This window comes from Scophthalmus maximus, chromosome 3, assembly GCF_022379125.1.
Source record: "Scophthalmus maximus strain ysfricsl-2021 chromosome 3, ASM2237912v1, whole genome shotgun sequence".
In the NCBI taxonomy this organism is placed as follows: domain Eukaryota; kingdom Metazoa; phylum Chordata; class Actinopteri; order Pleuronectiformes; family Scophthalmidae; genus Scophthalmus; species Scophthalmus maximus.
The window spans coordinates 22,582,501-22,604,739 of NC_061517.1; the positions used below are offsets into that span (position 1 = coordinate 22,582,501).

Sequence of the window (22,239 nt, forward strand, 5' to 3'; positions counted from 1 at the left end):
AATATTATGAGAAAGCACCACATACATTTCCATTGTTATGCAGTCGATACCCAGCCGTATTTATCTGTAAAGCCAGATGGAACTAATCAGTTAGACAAAATTCAGGATTGTCTTAAAGACATAAAAGCCTGGATAGCCTATAATTTTAACCTCTAACTTCAGATTAAATTGAGGTCATTGTACTCAGCCCTAAACACCTCAGAGAACCATTATCTAAGCATATACCTTGGATGGCATAACTTTGGCCCTCCAGCTCTACTGTGAGGAAGCTTGGAGTTATTTTTGATGAGATTTTGCGCCTGCGCAATATCAACAACATTAGAAACATCCTATCTCAAAAGGATGCAGAAAAAGTAGTCCATGCATTTGTTACTTCTAGAATGGACTACTGTAATTCAATACTGTTAGGTTGTCCCAATAAATCTGTGAAAACCCAGTTAATCCAAAATGCTGCAGCACGAGTTCCGACATAAAATACAAAAAGAGATCATATATCTCCACATTGGCTCCCTGTAAATTCAGAATAGAATTAAAAATCCTGCTGCTCACATACAAAGCCCTTAATAATCAGGTTCCATCATATCATACAGAGCTCATACTATCCCAATAGATAGCTTCACTCTGTAAACACAGAATTATTTGTGGTTCCCAGATTCTGTAAGAGTAGAATGGTAGGCAGAGCCTTCAACCATGTTTAGAGGGGAATCTGCTTTCTCATATTAAACTGTTGCCCTTGGGTCCCCACTTACCACTCCCCTGATTACATGTTCCCATTGAGCCCAGAGCACACAGAAGAAATTTGAGTGTTTGCCAAAAGGCCAAGAAACCTGCTGATAGTCCCATTCTATAACAACAACAAAAAAAAATTTGGTAAGTTAATTAGTTGGGGGGGTTTCTTCAGGCTTTCCTGGGCAGTTGCCCACTTTACCCTACTGTCTGTTAGCTTGGCGCAGCAGCTAAAGATGTATAGAGGCAGCTGGCTCGACCAAAACAGCAGGAAAATACTTTCCAAGTGTTGTCTAGAAGTGGCAACCTACTGTGTCATCAACCATTGGTTTGTGAACTGTCGTTTTGAAGCCTCGAGTTGAGCATTTTGGTGAGCGCCATCTTGGTTTTTGAAACCAGAAGTAACAATATTTGGAGGAGCGGGGTGTGTGGTCTGACTGAGAGCCCGTCCACTGCACGTCCACATACACCTGCAACCTGTACCGATTGGATGGTAGTAGCTGTCAATCACACTGTATCCATGCTCCAATGCATTGCATGTTTTATTGTCTATTTTACTGTAAATGGGACCACAATTTACTAAATGAACATGATGCTGTGTTGAAGAAGACTTGCAACTAGCAATTGAGACCATTAACTCCTCAGAAAAATATTTACTGATGTTATAAATCCAGTGAGAAGTAGTCATTTTCTCATAGACTTCTTCCGAAACCGACTCATATTTGCAAGAAGTGGAGCTGCACTCTCTTGGTCATTCAAGAAAATACATGCTTCAGACACTTCCCCATTGGCTTACCAACTTATAGCCTCTTTAACTACTTCTTTTGTTTAGTAATCAATTAAGTAATCTAAGTAATTTTTCATTGAGTATTTTTTGCAATAAGAACTAAGTAATTACTTAACATTTCTTAAGCTACTTGCCTGGCACTTTTTTTTAAAACTAGCTTCCCTTTGTATGAGATCCAGTGATCCAGTGAAACCAGGGTAAGGTCGAATGAAGGTAGGCAGCTGGCAGCGCTACATCACCTGATGTAACCTGACACAAGAAGGCCAACTGCTGTTTACTCAATATCATGAGCACTCATATACTCTATCTCAATTCATTATCATGTTCATATGTAAAGAGACAGAACGGAAAAAAAATATATAAGAGTTGATAATGGGTGACATTGGTGTTTCTTTTCATTTAAAAGTCTTTGTTCTTTAACATTACAACTCTTTAGTTGACTCCATCCTCTACTTGAGATGGGTTTGTGGCAAAATATATCCCACAAGTTGCTCCTGGGCTTGAAAGTCTTCATATAAAAGGTATAGGTCAGAAAATCAAACTGAAAACATCTTCATAGAAATAAGGAAGGAAGGAAATAACTCATTCAAAGTGTTTGAGTGTGTGTGTGTGTGTGCGCATGTGTGTGTGCATGTGCATGTGTGTGTGAGTGTGTGTGTGTGTGTGTGTGTGTGTGTGTGTGTTTGCGGTGGTGCAATATCAAGCAGGGGACTTCAAGGAAAAATGGAGACCTTTAAAAGTCAGTTGCTGCCGTCGCTGTTTCTCTGATGCAGACTTTTATCTTGTATTCATTGAATCTGTAAACAGCGTTCTCCACTCCTGCCACAAGTGTTTCTCTGATCTAGACTGAGATTGGGCTGCGTTGTGCTGCCGTCTCCCGCAACAAAGAGAAATACGGTACATCTGCACTGGCACTGGAATAACAACTGAATAAACACACAATATGTCTTTCCTCCGCTCTAACTTAATGCCTTTGCCCCCTCTCTCTCTCTTTTCCCCCATTGGCCTCATCAGGTCTGCGTTCCACACGAAGCCAGACTTCAGTTGGGATTTTAATTGGCCCTCCACAATCAACAGCATTGCTCCTCAAGGATATGTTCAGTCCTCAGCCAGGCTACACTCAAGGACCAGTGCTGGGTTTTGAAGGGGCCTCACGCAGAGTTTTGGAAACCACTCTGAGAGCACATACTTTGAAAAATAGATAAGAGCCACAGGGTATAGGGTTTTATGTATCTTATATCCATGTGCTGTTGCAACATATCCATCTATGGCAAGAAGCATACTTTTGGGTTGCATGTATTGCTTCATATATACTTCATATACTTCATATACACACAAATAATGTGTGTGAGTGTGGTGTTTATGCTGCTGTTGTTGTTTGTCGAGATGCACATCTCTGGTCTTAGTGGGAGACTCACCTGGGGCCTCGATAAGCTGTTTGTAGATTCCAAGGAACGCAGACTCTGCCTCCTTACTGCGCTTGTTCAGAGCAACCACCTGCAGAGGGAGGAGACAACATTAAGGTAAATGTTGACTGATGCAATGCTGACATTTTTCATAACTCACAATGCTCATCACATTCTACACATCAGATATTAAATGGACGCTTTTAAACAGAGGATAAAAATGTTTAAAATCTTAAATAGCCAAAACGGAATCAATAGCAACAAGAGCAAAGGTCAACCTCACAGCATCCTGCCAATAAATGAATCAAACACTCCTGCATGCCTTGTATATGTACTATACCTTCAGTATGTGTACTGAGACATACAGTGTGGTTACAGGCACTGACAACCACAGAAACATGGCGTGATCTATGGCAATATCATTCCTGTTTAAGTGCCAAGATGTTGCATGTTGCGACATGACATTTGGCCTGTTAAATGTAGGTACCGGCGTGCGCAGGGAGACTAGCCAACAACAGTGGCCTCCATCACCAGCAGCACGCGGCACCCGCTATCCTCAGCTCAGTGGGTGTTGCAAACCAATTAACGATTCATTAGGAAGGACAAAGAAAGCGAATTAGCCACCACCTGGCCCCATGGAGAGGGCACCTGCGCTGGTGGGTATGTGGGTTATCCTGCTCCCAGCGCCTGCTAAGACCTCGGGCCTGTTTGAAAGTCAGAGGACGCACTGTGGCAGCCTCTCTATGTCCTCTAACATGCAATAGTAAATCAGATCAGGCTCATCCAAATGACCCTCCCCCTCACCAATCAAAAGCAGGCAGAATTCAAATTATTGTCATCTATTGTCTATGTCATTTCTGTCACTGTTGATTACAGCCTCTATCGGAGGCGCTCGATGGACAACAAAACAGAGGGTCGAGTGCGTGGTCTAGCTGAGCCGCGCTGCTCCTGAACGGAATGACTGCACTCGAAAAACATTCATTTTGCAAAGGCTGAAAACACTTAGGTGAATGGTGGTGGTTGTGGAGGTGGTGTGTTGGGGCTGTTTAGTGGGGTTATAAATAAGGTGTGTGGAAAACAGCGAGGGACAGAGAGCCTTTGATTTACTGGAAATGGCTGGCTGGCATCTTCCCCGGGGCAAGCATAACGACAGAATCATGTTTAAAGGAATATCATAAAGATCAAACAAATCCCCCCATCACTCCCACTTGGAGCAGCTCAGAGGAGTTCATGGAAAATGGAAAAGGCTGGAGCCCAATCAATAGAGATGCAATAGTCTGCAGCTCTCAGTCAGCTTCCTGCTACACTATGCTGTTGTTTCACTCAGATATACCCCAATTTAAACCCCCACTCCCACCCCACCAACCTCCAACCACTCGCACACACACTCACCTCTGCTCTCCTTCCAACACATGACATGAACCTTGCCAAGTTGCTCCAGAAAACCTGGCCAAACGCTGGCCCCATAAACAGTTCTCTGTGTGTGTTATGAGTACATCAACAACTAGTGTTGGTTCAGCTAAGGTTCGTTTCATACCCACAGTTTTTTTGCGCGCGCTTCCAATTCACAGTGAAGAGGAGCAATTTGGTCACCCAGTGCTCGTTTCCAGCCAAACCACTTCTTTTTCGATGTGACAACAAGCAAACAGCACTTTGTGGCACCAAGACAAACTATCACCAACCTGAGTTTACACCGGAGCTACATGTCCACTACAACGGGATGTTTTAACCCGCCGCGCGTCAACTTTTCCCAAACAAGGGCAGACCTGGCTTCCCCTGAAGCATATACATCAAATGAGGGTTACCAACTGCATACGTAAAACGCCTGAGGTCCTGCGAAGGCAAAAGCCAGGGCTCCATTTTCCAGAGACACACAGGTTCTCCTGGCCCTCCATCATCCTTTAACGAGAGAACACGGAGATTACCTCCACAATCACACCATTAACCTGCCTACAGACGCTAGCTGAGGCATCAATCACACGCCTGCCTGATGCCTTCTCATGTTAGCGACCGCTATGCGTATAGACCCCCCCACACACACACAGACACACACGCACAACCCACCCTTGCTATCATCAAAGCACTCTGAGGTGTCATGCATAATATGGGCTGATCAGGGAGTCATCTTCATCTCCATGCTAATTCACCTCCAGTCCAGCGCGTCTCATACTAAGAGACATGGGCGGATAGGGCTGTTGTACAAAGAGGTACGGCTTGAGGAAGGACTACAACCGGCAAATCACTTCTCCTCTTTTGACGGCAAGATATAGCTCTGGCCCCTGCTTTGGCTCACAGCGCATTCTTTGTTTTCAGCCGTTTTGTGATAAAGGATATGGCTACCGAGGGAATGGGCTTGGCCGCAGGTTGATTTCACAAGCAGAAGTAAAGCCTGGGGCAGAGGAGCAAGAGAAAGACAAAGGAAACCTGTTAACACTCCTCCATAACTCTTTATGCCGCAACAGAGTGGGCAGAGCACAGCCTCTGGGACAAGGCTGCTGGGAAATACTTACTGATAAGCCTTTGAGAATACAGTACCCGGTAGTGAGTGTCTGTACGTGCATCCGAGTGTGTGTGAGTGAGAACAATCTAGCATGTGTTGAGGAGAGAGAAATAAATTAAGGAAGAAATCTAAAATAAAGTTGAGGAAGCAGGGTGACGGGCTATACTGAGTGACATACAGAGAGAGACAGAGACAACGGAAAAGAGAGGTTCCCATAAAGAGTGCAATTAGCAATTATGCAGTCATCAATTACAATTATCACAACTGGTGATTATGCAATTATCACTCTAAATAATCTATTCCCTCCTCTGCCTTACCAGTTTGCCACCCCCTGTGTTTTGGTCGTTTGAGGATGGGTTGTGATGATGCAGGTGATTAGAGTGTGTGATGATGATGGGGGTGTAGGGCGGGCGTCAAGGCAGATCTTGTACTATGTGTGAGCAAAATAAGAGTGTGATGCTTAGTGCATGTCTGCATATGGGCCTGGGTTTGCACAGAATGTGATTTAATCTTTGCATTAGTGTGTGTGTGTGTGTGTGTGTGTGTGTGTGTGCGTGCGGGCGTCTGTGTGTGTGTGTGTGTGTGTGTGTGTGTGTGTGCGTGCGTGCGTGTGTGTGTGTGTGTACACGCAGTGCTCGTGAATACACTGCCTCCATCTCAAGGTGAATGTGGCTGCTGCTGTGGGCGGTTTGGGGACAGCAAATGTATGGTTCCACAGTCCCTGAGGCCTCTAAATTACCTGTCATCTTCCCCATGATGCAAAGGTCAGTGCACAATCATAGGGAGTCCATCCTACTGTGGTGCTCACTGAGCGCCAGTCCAGCCCACAGGCTGACAGGATGTCACAACAACCCGGGTCCCGCTCCTTGCTTATTAGAACAAAACAGTTGGAAGCCCGCTACCACCACCACACTGCTTGCCACAACACCTTCCAGGAGAATTCTGACAAACATTCAGTCTCCATGTTAATATAAGCATAGAGAAAATGAGGCAAATATGGTCAACGCTCTACTTTTTATGACTGTTTAGAGACGATGAAATGTAGAGCTTGGAAGTGTTTTTTTCATTTAATTATTGGTAAAACATTTCCAAAATTAAATATTAATGTCCATCATTCATGCAGTCCTGCGGCTGACATCAACTATTCCTACATTTTTAAAGTTGCCATTTTGAGGCATTTTTAATGTCCATTCTGAGTGTTCTTATATGTACATATATACAACAATAACCTTTCCAGTACAGTAAAATTACAAAAATTAAGAATCATATCAACTGTTTTAACACTTTAGCGCCAGCAGGTAGTAACTGTTAAATATAATACAAATTATGGCAGCAAATTTGTCAATTTGACTTTTAATACATTTCTATTTATGGATTATAACAGCAGAAAAAAGTGAAAGTTAACTTCCTGAGTTTCCCGGAGCCCCACGTGTTGTGTGACTAACAGTCTAAACTCAAATTTGAGAAGCTGGAAACAGGGAATGTTTAGCATTTTTGCTTGATATGTGACTTAAACCAATATTACACTCTTAAAAATTAATTCCAGTCAATCAACTGATTGTTTCAGCTCTACCCCAAAGCCAAACAGATATTAATGCAGCCATCAATATAAGTTTATTAGGTAAAGCTAAGCAGATCGTTTGCTGCCTAGCTTTCATAAGGTCCCTTCACTTCTAGTACAAATCAACATTTATATAAAACATGAAAATATAAATATTTGATGGTTTTTCAATTCTCTGGAATTATGATACCATATCCATATTGTCTTATAATGTCTATCGAAGAGCCATCAAAGATCAATATTCAAAACTGATTTTGAAAAAACTTAAGAGATGTATTTTGGCCAAAGGACGTTCATACAACCTTGAAGCCAGTGAATCATATTGTCGTCTATTAACAATTTAAAGACAAAATCTATACTCCTACAGCTATGTACACTTTGTTTATATTACATATGATCTGTATGTTCAAAAAAGCAAATGCAGAACCATAATTTTCCCTTCAGAAGTGGGATCATATTTTAGCCATGCCACCCAAACGCAGCTGTCACTGCAGGTGTTGGTTTTGCGTTGACCGTAGGTTCAAAGGAGAGGCGGGAGGAGGGAGATGAGTTGGTGTGGAGTGACTGATGAGTGTGTGGATGAGAGGGGCAAAGGTAAACCCTATACAGCAAAACAGTCTGGATGGTGGAGAGACCTGTGTGCACCCACTTATGCACACCCACATGCACACACACAAACTTAAATGCAGACACACACGTCAAGTCACAGTCACGCAGATGCACGCCACACACAGACTGTGTCTGGGGGCAGATTTAATCAGGGTGACACCCATCTCAGAGCGGTGGTAGCAGCATGGCAGTGGCCGTGGTCGTCTCTGGATGCCCGGCAAGATGAGCAGTCAGAGCACTGACACACATCTCGTCGCCACGTCAATTCCAATCAGCGGTGCCTGTCAGTCAATGTGCCGTGCTCACAACAGACCGAGCAGGGCTGCCGTCTCAGCCAAATAAATGGCCAAAGCTGACCACACCAAAACTACCACTTATCCCTTGATGCAGTGACAATTCAGAGCGAAAACACAACGTGATTGATAGACTCTTTATAGGACAAGCTCATCTGCATTTTAAGGATTTTCATATTACATTTTGATCCCATTATTACATTAAGTCATCAGTAAATTAAAAAGACAAGAGTATACAGCTTTACTAACTGCATTGTTTCATGCTCTAAGCTAAATGCTATACAATGAAATTGATAAAAAGCTAATGTTTAGCATGTTTAACAGTCACTGATTAGGGCTAAACATAAGTAAAGGTGCGGGTGGATGGGATTCTCATATGTATGATTTTTTGATTTTGTCAGCCTATCCAATTGTCATCAAAGTCACAAAGATTCATTCTCTGGGGACCATAAATATCAGAAAACATTTCATAGCAATCCATCCAATTAAGTGCTCAGATGCAGACCTACAGCCTGACATTTCTTTCCCCCGAGCCATGCCGCTAGTTGTGGCTCAAAGAGAACATCAAGGGGATACAGTATGATTTAAGGTGCTTCACTTGAATATGAGACAAGGCAAAATGAGCAAGACTTCAGGTCAATGCCCCATTGGAGAGTGCCGATAATGACCCAGGCTGGGAGGAGAGCAGATCTCCACTGATCAAGGCGGAGCTGACGTAATCCCTTCGGACGGAGAACACGGAGCAGCATGAGAGACAGAACATGGCACAACATTAAACCCGGATCAAAGGGCCTGCTGTCTCCACTGCGCGGCAGGTGCCTTCTGGGTCCCCCTCGCCATCAACAGGCGGCAGAACTGCTGTTACCCACCCTCTCGACAAAACTCAAAAGCACCAGCCTCCGCGCTAACACCTCAAAGTCACGGCAAAGTCAAAGTCGAGAGCCGGCGAGAGACAAAAGGAGGGAAGAAAACAAATCTTCTCTGAATGTCTTTGTAGTTCAAAGGACAGCAGTTGTCACTTTCTTTGAGCTTGAGTTTTCAAACGTTTGATGCAGCGAACGACCTGAACCTTGAGGAGGGTGTGTTTCTGCTGAAAATGTATCTATCATGGCATGAGAGGAGGGAGGCGGGGGCGTGCAGAGGCTACGATGAAGGTGCCGGTTGATGTGCTGAAAGGGAGGGCTGTGAAAAGTAGTAATGAGTGTACCTGGACTAGATTCCTGAGCTGGGAGAACTGTTAGGAGACGAGAAGAGAGGAGAAGTGTAGGTAAGGGCTAATTATAAAAATAAAGTGCCCCCATTATCCCCGGCGCTGTACTGCCCTAGTGAACAAAGCTACAACAGATGGGGTGTCATGAGGAACTGTGCCAATGTGAGCCAAAGCCCTGGAGTGGATGGACCCTGGCAGGCCACTGTTGGAGCAACACTGGCAAGGGGGAGCCACAGCTGCATATCTTGCCCTTAGACACATGTTGACAGTGTTTCTCTAGCCCTGCCTACACTAGTCAAGGTGAGACAGCATGACACGAGGGGAGAGAGAGAGAGAGAGGGAGAGAGCGTTCCACAATGATGGATAGCGCTCTCCATCCCACCTCTCCTCTCTCTCCCTCTTAGAAGGCTGGTGACTTTCCAGTGAGGCAATTATCATTGCGGAATGCATAATAGCCTAATTAATTACAGGTGTCAGCGCTGCCTTTTGTTTCAGCATGGAGGAACATCGTGCCAAAGCCGCATCCACTAAAAAGAACGGCGCTGATGAACGAGCCTTGAACCACGGCTAGAAGAGCACAGCTGACGGAGGAACGAAACGCCACGGAGACGATTTGAAGTCTGCCAAACAATCCTGCGTCTGTTGCTAACGGAAGATTGATTGGAAACACATGGTCCAAAAATGACGTCCATTATTTGCTTGATAAATCTGCTGTTGTCAATCGCAGTGCTCAGAGGAAGATCGCATGGAATGGCTCTGTGGGTAATTTGGTTCCAAGTAGCAGAGACCAGCACAGCGTTGGTGGCGGCGCTATCAACTATGAAAACAGCCTCCTTTACCCAGCGTTCGCTGACAAACATGGCATATCATTTGTCCTGTCAGATTTGCCGATTTCATTCATTGTAGTGAGAAAAGCCGGAAAGCAGACAATTGCCAGGGAGAGAGAAAAAAGACCAAACAGGACCTGCGAAGGAGAGGAGTGAATGATGGGGTGACTAGGGAGGAGAGACAGCTCAGAGATTCCTGTTATTCTCCTCCTCGGCTAAACACAAGCACACATTGGTGCAGAACTTAACGGGACGTCACATTTAGTCTGTGTGCGCGTGTCTGTGTGTGCACTGTACAACATGTGTGTCTTTCTATGGGGGGTCGTGGCAGTAGGCTGATAATCCCTCCACGCCCCCAGGCAGTGGGGGCTCATTGTAGAGTACATTGAGTCTAATAGGAGCGGGCGCTGCAGTTGTATGCAGCTCTCCCAGCTCCCACTGTGAAAAGAGTTTTACATAATTAATGACTGTTGATGTTTCCCAGGTAGTCGCCCGGCAAATTCACTCCAGACTCGGCTGCCACCGTCGCCGGTTCCACAGAGAATGAGCGACACCAGAACAGACAGCTTACATTACAGGCATAAATAAGGCAATTTTGTACAGTGTCTTCAGACATTACTGTGAGGGGGGTTCAGGGCCAATGATTCGACTTGCTTCAGAGAAACGCTCAGAAAGAGCTTTTCAATGTCTCGGAGTCTTCAGAGAATTTACGCTTGATGCAAGTAAAACTGCTTCCTTTAGTGTTTTTATAATTCTGTATGCTGTTAGAGGCACGCGGATAGGAACGATGTGCCTTTCCAGGATAACAGTTGACGGCTCCAGACGGATGATGATTCACATCCGCATGAATCCGTCTAATCTGAATGTCGATCTAAATACATGTGAGCCTGGTGGTCTGGTTTTGTATGTTCCAGACCTGCCGACACTGGCGAGGCCTTTTGGCCCCGCACATATTGCTAGGAGGCAGTCCACATTTATTCTGGAGCACATTAAATTAAACATTTAAACACGACACCAAGGGAAGGCTATTTTTTACAGCTCTCTGCACACTACTCATTATTAATTTGTAATAACCTTTAAGGCTTTTTGATGTCATACATTTTTTACCGAGAGATATCACTCCCAGCCAGACTGGAGAGGGCCTGTCGATGACAGATCACCAGAACACCACTGAAAAGTGCCTCCGTCTGCTATAATTAGGACCAGGTGAGGGTTAAGAGTGATGTCTGGACTGTGTGTGCATGTACTCGTCTGTACAAGAACTCACCCACGAATGCATCAGTGTGACATCATATCAACGCGCAGAGATTAAAAAGCAGTACTGGCGAGAAAGAGGGAGGAGAGAAGAGACTTGACGGGACAGCAAAGGATTTTTGCCTCCCCAGCACCACCTTGCAAAATAACCCCACAAAAAAATACTGTTTTTCTGACAGAGACCTGACCATCATTTTAAAACCTTTTCCGTATTTATGAATGCCCAGGATAAAGGAGTCAATTTCTGCTGCATAAATCAGCAGAGTGGCTGAACAGTGGAGGGAAAGCGACGCGTTAACACCCCCTGCTCTCTGTCTCCTTCGTATCCCTCTGCTATAGGGCTGGAGACGACCCATTTTGCTCCCGCTCTGCTGGGAAGCCCTCTATGCCCGTTGGATGCCGGCCTAAAGCTCATGTACACTGGTGCCAGCATGGCACTAAAAGCTGTAAAACACATGAGGTCTGTTTGGTTAATGTGCGCTGATTGACCTGTGCTGCCAGGCATTTGATGTCATGATTGTAATGACCGGCTTTCCCTGCCCGATCATTCATATACAATGTGACAGGTGCGAGGTGGCATTTCAATTTGAGTGAATGACGGCTAATCAGATGAGATGGCTGCAAGAGCTGACATTGTTTTCAAGCACACATACTTGTAAATGGTATAGCTTTCAAAATGTAGTTGGTAATATTTCTTAAATGGTAAGTGGACCAAAATTGTAAATCAGAGATTTCTGCTTCGCTCCCAATAACAAGGATTGAGAATTTGTGGTGTAGTGTTGAAAATTTTGAATTGTTTTGCTTGTGAAACCCTTTTTGCTCGTGACATTTTGTATCAAGTAGAAATTACTAACATTGACTGTTAAAGGATTTCAAAAGAAAGAGGTCCATTTTTCTCCGACTCCAGAAAGCATCTTTCGACCCCTTAGATTCATCCAGCCATACTCTGTAGGGGGTCCTGACCTTTGTGTTGGAAACCGCCTGAGCCACAGAAAACACCCATCAGTTTTCCTACTGGCTTTTTTTCTCCAATGGAATATGCACACTAGAAAGTCTGTGGATCATCCTGAATGACAGAAACACTGTTTTACAATGCTGTGGGGACCATCAAATGAATTCCATTCGCATCCACTGTACTGGGGTGGAGGCAGGAGTGTCAGACATTTATATTTCAAAACTAGGACAAATAACAAAAATCATACATGGTTGGATACATCCACTCTCAATTGGCTTTTTTTTTAATCTTAAGCAGCCTCAGAAACAACTCTTCAGCAAGCTTTATATATAGGATCTGACTTAAGTGGTTATCTATTGGATGCTGAGTGTTACATAACCCTCCATATGCTCAGAGTTTAGGACAATTCTGTACGGGTTATAAATAAAGAAACCTGACGCACGGCTGCAGCCGCTGTGATTTGGGCAAGTTCTCACTTGGGATGTCATCGTTCTGCAGTGCTAGCCCCACTGCTATTTCAGGCTGTGCCTCATTAGAACATCCGCCGTGAGTGAACAAAAAAAAAAAACAGAGTGTACAAAAGACTTTTCATTAGGGGAGAGAGAGCATGAAGGAGCATCAGGGCTAAAACTCCATGCATTTGCTACATCAAGGGTGGATGCATTGTGAAGGGGCACAGGCACATGCACACACACAAACAGTTTAAGTGTGATTGCCAGATATGCTACAGTGCTGAGATCTGTGTCACAAGGTCCCACAAGGAGGAGGTCTGCAGGCCTGGATGACAGAGGCACAAACACGCAACCTGCCACAATGACTGCAATTACCCAACATCCACTGAATTGAGGAGGGGAGCATGTGTGCAAGTGTGAAAGAGGGAAAGTGATGGACAGGACCTGAGATTATGCATGGGAGTTTTTGCATGGGAGAGGATTTGTTGGTGGGGGGGGGCACATTATTGCGTGACTGCCTGTACCTGCCTATGTGACTGTGTGCCTGTGTGTCTGTCAGAGCGTGGTTGTGTGTGCCTGTGGAGGCCCTCTCACACCAAAGCGTCTGGCTAATTTAGTTTGGGAATAGCTGGCTGTCCTTCAGGTGAATGGACAGAGATTGGTCTCAATATGAGATGTAATAAAACAAGCCCATCACTGGATCTCACCGCACCTTCGGTTGTCCTTCACGTCTCGCCAGAGGACCACACACGCCCACAAACACACGCACACATGCCCACAAATCCCAAGGAGGCCGCCAAGGTTTGCCATTTTGAAGAAAACCATGCAACAAATATTACTCTTCCAGGACAAAAAATATTTTTCATTCTTTATATATTTATATTTAGCACCACTGACAAAATCTACAGAGAGTGCACTGCATAAGCAATGTGTAAATTAGACATAACCATACACTGATATAATATTTACATCTTGGTTGACACTTAAAACACAATTTATATCTCGGCTGTCTGCTGCTATTGTCTACATTTACTTCTGTGTGATGGATTTACATCAATTCATGAAATCAATGAAACTTTGTGATCATATCTGTCTATTAAAGGAAGCTTATAAAACCTCTTTATTATTAGATTAATAAATAATAACAATATAATACTACTACTACTAATAATAATAATAATAATAATAACGTTACAGAACATACTACATTAAAAGTATCAAAAAAAATGCCTCTAAGTGAGACATTATCACAGTGTGTATGATTGTTGTGTTGTTATTCTATTTACAGTTAAGTTGTCCACTGGCTCCCAACCTAAGGATCAGGCCCCTCCAAGGGGACGCAAGATGAATCTGGTGAACTGTGAGATGATAAATTGGGCAAACGTGAAGAAAAAGCAAAGTCTTTTGTTATTTTAACTTTTCCATAATCCTTGCTTTTGTTCTTCCTTACAATTTGTCCAAGGCAAAAGATGTTGACAACCAACGATTTAATGTAAAATCTTACAAGTTAAAGATGTAATTTCTAACTTTTGATGTTGAGTAAATGTCAAGGATCAAAAAGGAAGATAATTCCATTTGAAATGTAGTAAAATGAATGAGAACACAATGAGTAGATGTATAAAGTGAAATAAAATACAAATAATCAAATACCTAAAGGCACAAGTACCTCAAAATTGTCCTTAAATGAGTACTTTAGTAAATATACTCAAATGCACCAGTGCTGCAAAACCAGGAAACCATTTTACCCAGGAAACCTCCATATGTACTGACGGAGTAACAGTACCTCTCAGTGAGAATGGCTGAGCTACCTCATTCCACCTGTCCTCTTTTGCTACAGCCAACTCTTGCTCATTCCCCGCTCCAGCATCCAGGGCCAGCAACTTCCCGCCCCCCTCTCCCTTTGGCTGTCCCCTCAGCCCCACTCCAGGAGAAAAGCAGGAGCTTTCCCACCAAATCCACTGAGACCCAATTACAGGGACTGCGGGAGAAATCATGACAAGATGCAAAGTTACTTTGCTTTAATTGAGGATGTGTTTAACACTCTCCTCAAGCCACCACGGCCACTTCATGTCTCGGATGAAACGGAGAGCTCCCGCAGTGGGACCTTAAAACATATATCTGTTTGCGACAGAGGCAAAGAGCACTCTGATCTGTGGGGCCTAGACATTTAAGGGCAGCGATGTGATTTTGAATTTCCAGTGTGAAGTGAGAACAAAACAAGCAAATCTCTTGAAAGTGTAAAAACAAATTTTGATTTGTGACAAAGGAGCAACACTTTAATGAGGGGTGTACATCAGAAGAATTGCCCCTCTCCCTGGTTAGAGAGTTACTTCACTTGCAGCTGCTTGTTTTAATAGAGCCACATGTTAATTAGTATTGTAGTTAATCCAATATTAAAGAGACCCAAACTGTCAGGTCATATTATAAACAATCAGTCCTAATGTTCGTGCATGTGACATTTGGAGCTGCTATCTCTTCTAGCAAAATGTTCCCTAGGTACTAATTGGCCTACTTTACGCTGTCTTTCTTTGAATTGCCAGTTTCTTTATGATTCAGGATATTAGCCTTGACAAGCATCATCTCATATACCATAGGCCCACTAAAAGTGGAGAAGAGCTTCTTCTTTTCTTTTTCTTTTTTTGCAGAGGGACAGCAAAAATGGAAATAAATGATTTACACTAGCATGTAATAATGTGAAATCTACCTTCATGGGATATTAAATACAATTTGAAAGAAGAATAAAAGTTCAAACACTTAGCCAGTAGCAAAGTAAGTGTAACTTTTCTCTGCTTGCATTATTTAAGATAGGCTCCATCATTTTATCAATCTATCGATCTCTCTCCAGAAAGATGAAAATGGAAAAATAATGAGGCCGATGAATACTGTGTAAAGAACATCAATGTGCAAAATTTAATTATCTGTGCTGGAAAGAGAAGGAAAATGTGTCGGCTGTTTTCTAAAACAAAAAGAAAGTGAAAAAAGGAGCAGTTAATATTTTTCCCTCTCTGCATATTTTAATTACCAGATCAATCATAACTACGTGCGGCAGTACTGCGGAGAAAAGAAAATTGCAAGTCTGAATGAAAAACAATAGATTTGCTTTAAAGTCTTCGCTCTTTTGAAGTTTAAATTAAAATTTCAGGTACCTTTACAAGAGCCTTCTTCAGAAAGTTATGATATTTAATTAGCGTGTTTAGATTTTGCTGAAATTAAACTTCACAGCCGAGCATCATGTGAAATAAAGACTGGTATTCCCAGGCTTCAGCAGGGGGGAAACACCGCAGACGAACAGATGGAATTAAATCACTTCAGCACACGAGGTCTGCGTATCCTCTGACAAAAGCTCATGTTATTTTTGACTTGTGCTGCCACTGGCGTGATCTGAGGCCGGGCCTCGGTGTTCACTGGAGTGGAGGAACAACTTTGCTCTCTGACTGTGTCTGTGCAGCTCCGATGCTGCGCCTGGAATCGGAGAATTTGCGCCGTAGAATTGGCGGAGCAGCTCTCCCGTTCCGCCTGTTCCTCCTCACATGAGCTTTTCCTGGTTGTGCTAGCGCTGATGTTTATTTCTCCTGGCATGTCCTCGCCGGCGCTGAGCCACCGATTTCACACATTTTTATTGGCTAATTTGACTGTGCTCTTGCCAGCAGCTGAGAGTGAGCCAGGAGTCGGGGAATCTAGGAGACAGTGCTGCTGCTGCTGCTGCTGCTAGTGTTGCTGTTCTCTGACTTGAGGTGCCTGCAGGGAGCAGAGGGGAGGAGGGAGGCTCTCACCTATCTCATAACAAGCAGTTGACCATGTTAGACTGAGGCGAACTAGGTCTTAGAAACTGCCAATTAGATTAGTTGCTGTGTGCTGCTGGTGAGTGTCTGTTTGGTGTGGGGTCAGGGGGGGGGGTGCGATTGCCTGTCTCTTAAGGTGACAGGGGTTTAGAGGAGCGGATGCACACCCAGCCAGACGCCCAATAGGAGTAGTGCGGCCGGCGCTGTGCGTGTGTCCATCCTCAAACACGGCTAACATTTGCACAGCAGCGGCAGTCGGGCGTGACGTCTCCGGGCTCGGAGGTTTGTGCTGTCAGGGCGGTAGAAATTAAACCCGGCACTGCGAAGCAGAATGTGCTGAAACTCATCAATTCCACATGGCTAGAGAGCCAAGTGCCTATTTATAACAACGCCCCCCTCCTCTCTCTTCTTTACCTGGTGTTCATCCCCGGCTCTAAACACGCATCCATAATGATGAATACACCCAACTGGGACGCTCCGACAGGGCATCAGTCAGGACAGGAAAACAAACACACACACACACACGCGCGCACACACACCATCAGATCACAGCACAGCAGAGGGGGGATAAGAGTGACACTGGGAAGGCTGATGGAAAGGTTCAGGCGTCTCAGCATAAAAACGCCCAGCAGAATCTCAACAGTCAGTCACCACACGGGAAACAAACAAAAAAAATGGCAGTCAGATATATTAAACTTCGTCGAAGGGCTCGGTCTGGAGCTGAAATATAGTGCTCCGCTGGTGAAACACCACCACTCAACTACTGGGTTTGTTTATGTAGTCATTTACTGAATTGATGATATTTCACTTCAAAAGTTACTGCCCGAGATACTGAGAAACAGATTTATAGAGTTACACGTTTGTCTTTGGGTAGAAAAAGGTGTTCACTTTTATAATATTTTGACACTGCATAAAAAAATGACAATTTTTTTTTGCTTCAATATGTTCGTCAGTGTATTGTTTTGTTTGAGCTTTTCATTCATATCCTTTCCCATGTAAAACTTTGAAGTAAGCATTTGGCGTTTGTCAAAAGAAAAACACATTCATCTTCTTATATCTTCATCTATCATATATAGTTAAATTCATAGAATTAAAATGCTTGTTACTAAACTGACATTACTGTTTATTGGCAATGTACAATCTATGTGTATTCTATTCAACTGATGTATTTTTGTCCAGTTTCTCTCTTTTTTCCTCTTATTTTATATGTTTAGAGTTGAGTCGCGGGATAAGTGCAAGTTTTTTGCTCTGGTTTTCAACACCCGTGGATGCATCTCTGTCTTACTTTGCACAGCCTAGATGAAAAGTGCATCTGTTTGCACCCCCTCTAAATGTGACTTAGTGCAGTGTGCACTGTTTCAGCCTCTAACATTATTGTGTAATTGTCACAGTTTAAAAGTATTTAGAACAAACATTGGTCAATAAACACTTATTAACACTTCACTAAGTGAATATAAAAAGGGTAATTGTAAATAGTCTGTTGAATGGTATTCTGATGTAAAATGAATGAAGTTAAATTGAGCCTGCCTCTCAAAAAGCAGAACTATCTTCACAATAAGACTTAAAAAAAAAAAGCCCCCAACAGGGCTTTTCTTCATTTATCAAAATATGAGCTTTGGCATAAGTATTAGAGGTAAGAAGGACAGTCATATAATATTTGATCCAGTATTCACATATAAGCTGGTTTGTCTTTGACTGCTCATAATCAATAAAAGTAAAATTAAAAGTAATAAAGACTGAAAGAGCTAAGTGAACAGATGTGCATTAAGAATGGGTCTACACACCTTTTCAGTCCTGATCTGGAGAACTGACGTTCACCCTCAGGAGATACAACGGATCGAAAGGACTCAAAGAAGGTATTATCTAATGTTCAAAATACCCCCCCTCACATTCAACCCCCCCCCCCTCTCTGTCTGCTTGCCTCTCTCTCTCCTCTCCTTACCTCCCTGCCTCCCACCTTCTTTCCCCTCTCCTTAGTATGAAGAGGACACAAGTGATAAACCAGGAGCAGAGAGCCAGTGGTTTACATGGCCCTGGAGCCCATTATGTTCCCCACAATAGGCTGGAGGCCTGGACGTGCTGTGAATAGGTAATGACCTGGACATTCTGGGCCTGGCCGGCTGCTGCTGCTCAATGAGCCCAACACAGCCGAGCACGAGACGGGCATTAGAGATACCTCGTCAGCCCAGTATGGAGGAGCAGTCAAGTCATAGCCAGGGGGGGTATTAGGCTGTCATAAATGCCCCTTACACAAGGTAGGGCATGAATAATAACAACTGAACGGCATGGACCTGGTTTATCTGTGAAAAAATATGGGCCTATGCACTAAAAATACATAGTATTTAACACTAGCTTGCTGTTAAAACTGTATATAGTCGAGGAGCAGCTTTTTGTCAGACTCCATCAAACTGCTCCTCACTTGTACCGAACTCGCCTTCCCAAGTTAGCCATCCACTCAAGCAGTCTGTACCTAATCACCGCAAGGTTTAGCCCATGATGAAGATATGTCTTCATTGGGCTGGAAAAGCTGTAGTGTCGCCGAGCATTTTTCTTAACGGCGCAGTCCCTCATGTATGAAAGCGCCATAGAGCCCCTCAGACAATTAGGCAGGGAAAAGCTTTATGGCCGTTAGACTCACTCAGTGAGCGGCACTCTTACCGCCAGCACCGCCAGGAGCGCTGGCTCGTGCAGAAAGGTAATTACGGAGCCTCTCATAATGACACGGAGGAAGCTTGCGTCATAACACCCACAGCCTTTTATCATAGCGCTGTAATTAATTATCATCTTTTACTCTTTGATTCATTCCACTATTCATAACATATTCATACATTCAAGAGAAATTATAATTTCCTTCAGGAATTAATCAAAAGGGGGAAGAACTGGTCGACTCTCAATGGATGATCAAAGACGGTGTTTGTCTACCTCGCTGCATTGCGGGCGAGCTCAGGGCAAGGCGATGTGGGTAAGGTCTGAGACAACACTGGAACACGCGGCTCTCTAACTTCATGGCTCTGGTCAAACCAACTGTCTGCATGATTTGAATTGAAAACTCAGCTGCAGATGAATGACGGTGAAATGGATGTGGCGATCCAAACAACTGTGATGGCTTCTATTGCACATTATCACTCCCTTCGTCCTTCTCCAACGTACCATGTTGACGACGCGGATTATGAAAATGAAAAGCGGTTACATGAGCAGCTCTGTACAAGAAAGATGTCACATATATCACAACAGTACAACCTTACTGAATTTGCTTTGGAATCCCTTCTTTCTACCCTTCCTGGACATCAGAAGTCCATTGCATAGGTGAGATGGAGCAGCCATTTTGAGATCTCGGATCAGTTTCACGGAGTCGAAAAGCTGCTGCATAGTCACAATACCTCCCGTGCTCTCATAGAAAACAAGCAACAAACAACAACATACGTGAAAAACATTTTCTTCCCCCACATCATCACTTCCCAACCTCAGGGGAAGAAATGGCACAGTTAGACTCATAAACAGGTGTCCACCGGCCCCCAGTTCGCAGCGCTTTAATGGCTGTTTGATGTTTTTGATGTCTAGTCAGCTCAATCGTACCTTGCTGCTTGATAATGAGGGCCAATAATGATTCCTGAGCTTGAGGGGTTAATGGTATGTAACCGGCAGAGCTGCTAATTACACGTTACAAACTATTTATCAGAATCTCCATCTGCACATTGTGCACGCTAAATTACTCCACGGATTATCATTGTAAAGCAAGTTTCCGTAATCAGGGACCCATACTGCTGTTTTCTTTTACTGAAACCACCAAACGACATCAAGAGGAGAGGAGAAAAATAGAATGACTGGTTAATTTGGGGCCTGATATTCTGACTGGTAAAGGAGGAATCGGACTCTCTTGACAAAAAAAAAAGACGTTACAAACATACAAGAATCCGTCACTGTTCTTTTTTTCCCCGCCTCACGATGGTTATTCCTGAGGGGAGTTTACACTCTAAAGTGAGAGGGAGGTGTAAATTGCATTGAGAAGCCCACATAGTCTTGGTGAGACTTGGTGAAGAATGCTTTCAGATTGTTTAGATGGCAGCGAGAGCATGTGTGAAAGTTGTGTGAACAGTGTGGTCCACTGGACCCGTCTCTCCAGCGATCGGTTATTTGAGAAATAACTGTCATATACCCCAGCCCCAAAGGTGTGCCTGAGACCATGGAGACGTGTAAGATCTCTTCTTCTTCGCCGTAAATTTTTATTAAAATTACCTTCATTATAAGAGAGTGTTCATTATAAAACCAAAAACGCCGGTCTCCCAGGGCCTTGTGGATTAATAAGGACAGCGGTGTATTTTAAGCCGTAAACTCAGCTCCTCACTGTCCTTAATCTCCTTCCTACTTCACAAGGCCAAATTAACACCTCTCCTCAGCTCTGACGGGACCTCATTAGCAAACTTCCAGGGAAAGAAAGAGGAGAGCAGAATGAAAAAGAGGAGAAGAAGGAGGGAAGCGACCAATGACAGCCACCAGCTCTGGGATTAACCCTTTCTCCTCCTCCAGCGCCACAGAAAAACTAGGTCGGCAACGTGTTTCTAATCAGTCGCCTGGTTAGCGATAATTAGAAGGCGAGATTGGACGGGAGAAGAGAGAGAAAGTGGGTGGGGAACATTGAAATGAAAAAGGAAAGAAAGCGAACCTGTCATGTCGCAAACACTTCAAAGGAGCCGGCTTCTCCTTTAGAAGTGGCATGATGAGGGTCCAAATACCACAAGGCACTCCTGTGGGCCTCCGAACTTGGAGAGGGGGGTGGTGAGGCAAGGACCCAGTTATTCCTCACATATATGCATCCTCACACACACAAAAACACACACACACACACACACACACACACACGCATACAGGACTTTTCTACCATTCACCACCTGTACAGTGGACCTGCAGGGGAGCTTTAGTCTATCCCAAACCGCACAGACAAACAAGCACATCCAACTCCACCTTCTCAACGCACTCTCGCCCTGAAGCAGCAGGTCGAGGTCCCACAGCTTACGCTGAGGTCGTGCAGACTACCGCTGGGTAAAGTTCACAAGCCTCCGCAAGCTGTTTGACATTACCAATAAGGTCAGAGTGTATCAGAAAACACCAGAGGATTATATTATTATGGTGTGCCGAGTTGTTCGCTGCACCGCCCGTTGAAAAAATAGCCGGAGCCTTTTTCCACAGCTAGCTGGCTTGCTTATCAATGTGCAGAACACAAGCCTGTGGAAGTTACACAAGAGAGACCAAGAAAACACCCGGAGAGGCCTGCAGCTAACAAGACAAAAAAAAAAAAAAATCATCGCTCATTATCAGCCATCTATTTTATCTACTAGGAAACATCTCCAGACTCCCAGTTGTCAGACATCAATGGAGCTTAAATTAATCCTATGGGTTCTTGTTTGCACAATAAAGATATGGAAGGGTGCCTCTGATATTTGTGCGACTGAGTAATTGAATTAGCACACAAATCAACCAGAGAGTATTGCGTAGGGTTGAATGTGATAGCTTCTGCCAGGGAGCACTGTTGCTTGGGCATAGTCAATTATAAAGCATTAAAAAGAAGCTGCCAATAATCACTTTCAAGAGAACTGAACAATCCATGCTGAGTGTTCTCATGTTTACCGACGATAGGGCTTTCAGGTCAGCACTGAGCGGGAGTGTAGAGGGGAGAGTGAGACTGGAAACATATTTGTGGTATCATTTCCATAAGCCTCTGCTTTGTGGACCATAACGCAGCTCACAAATGTGATTTATGACCTTGGTTTAATGGCTGGAGCAGAGTCTTGGTAGGTATCAGATGACTTTTTCAATATGGCGACGTCAGAGGGGGCACAGTGAATGCACCATCACAACAGGAAATGAGGGCTTGTCTCA

The 22,239-nt window shown here is 43.9% G+C and overlaps 1 protein-coding gene and 1 long non-coding RNA gene across 5 annotated transcripts in view; one reads left to right on the forward strand and one right to left on the reverse strand.

Moving 5' to 3' along the window:
- Positions 1 to 22,239, reverse strand: part of cux2b (cut-like homeobox 2b) — an 80,141-nt gene that overhangs the window by 23,184 nt on the left and 34,718 nt on the right. For all 3 annotated transcript variants that reach the window (XM_035639187.2, XM_035639186.2, XM_035639188.2), the window contains exon 4: positions 2,932 to 3,010. In XM_035639187.2, the coding sequence (XP_035495080.1) occupies positions 2,932 to 3,010 (79 nt within the window). The remainder of the gene's footprint in view (positions 1 to 2,931; positions 3,011 to 22,239) is intronic.
- Positions 7,415 to 10,931, forward strand: LOC124849874. 2 transcript variants are annotated; one of them, XR_007030434.1, is made up of 2 exons: positions 7,415 to 9,392; positions 9,563 to 10,931. It is a non-coding gene; the product is annotated as an uncharacterized LOC124849874 (long non-coding RNA). The 2 variants fall into 2 exon arrangements; XR_007030433.1 differs by having other exon boundaries at positions 9,588 to 10,931.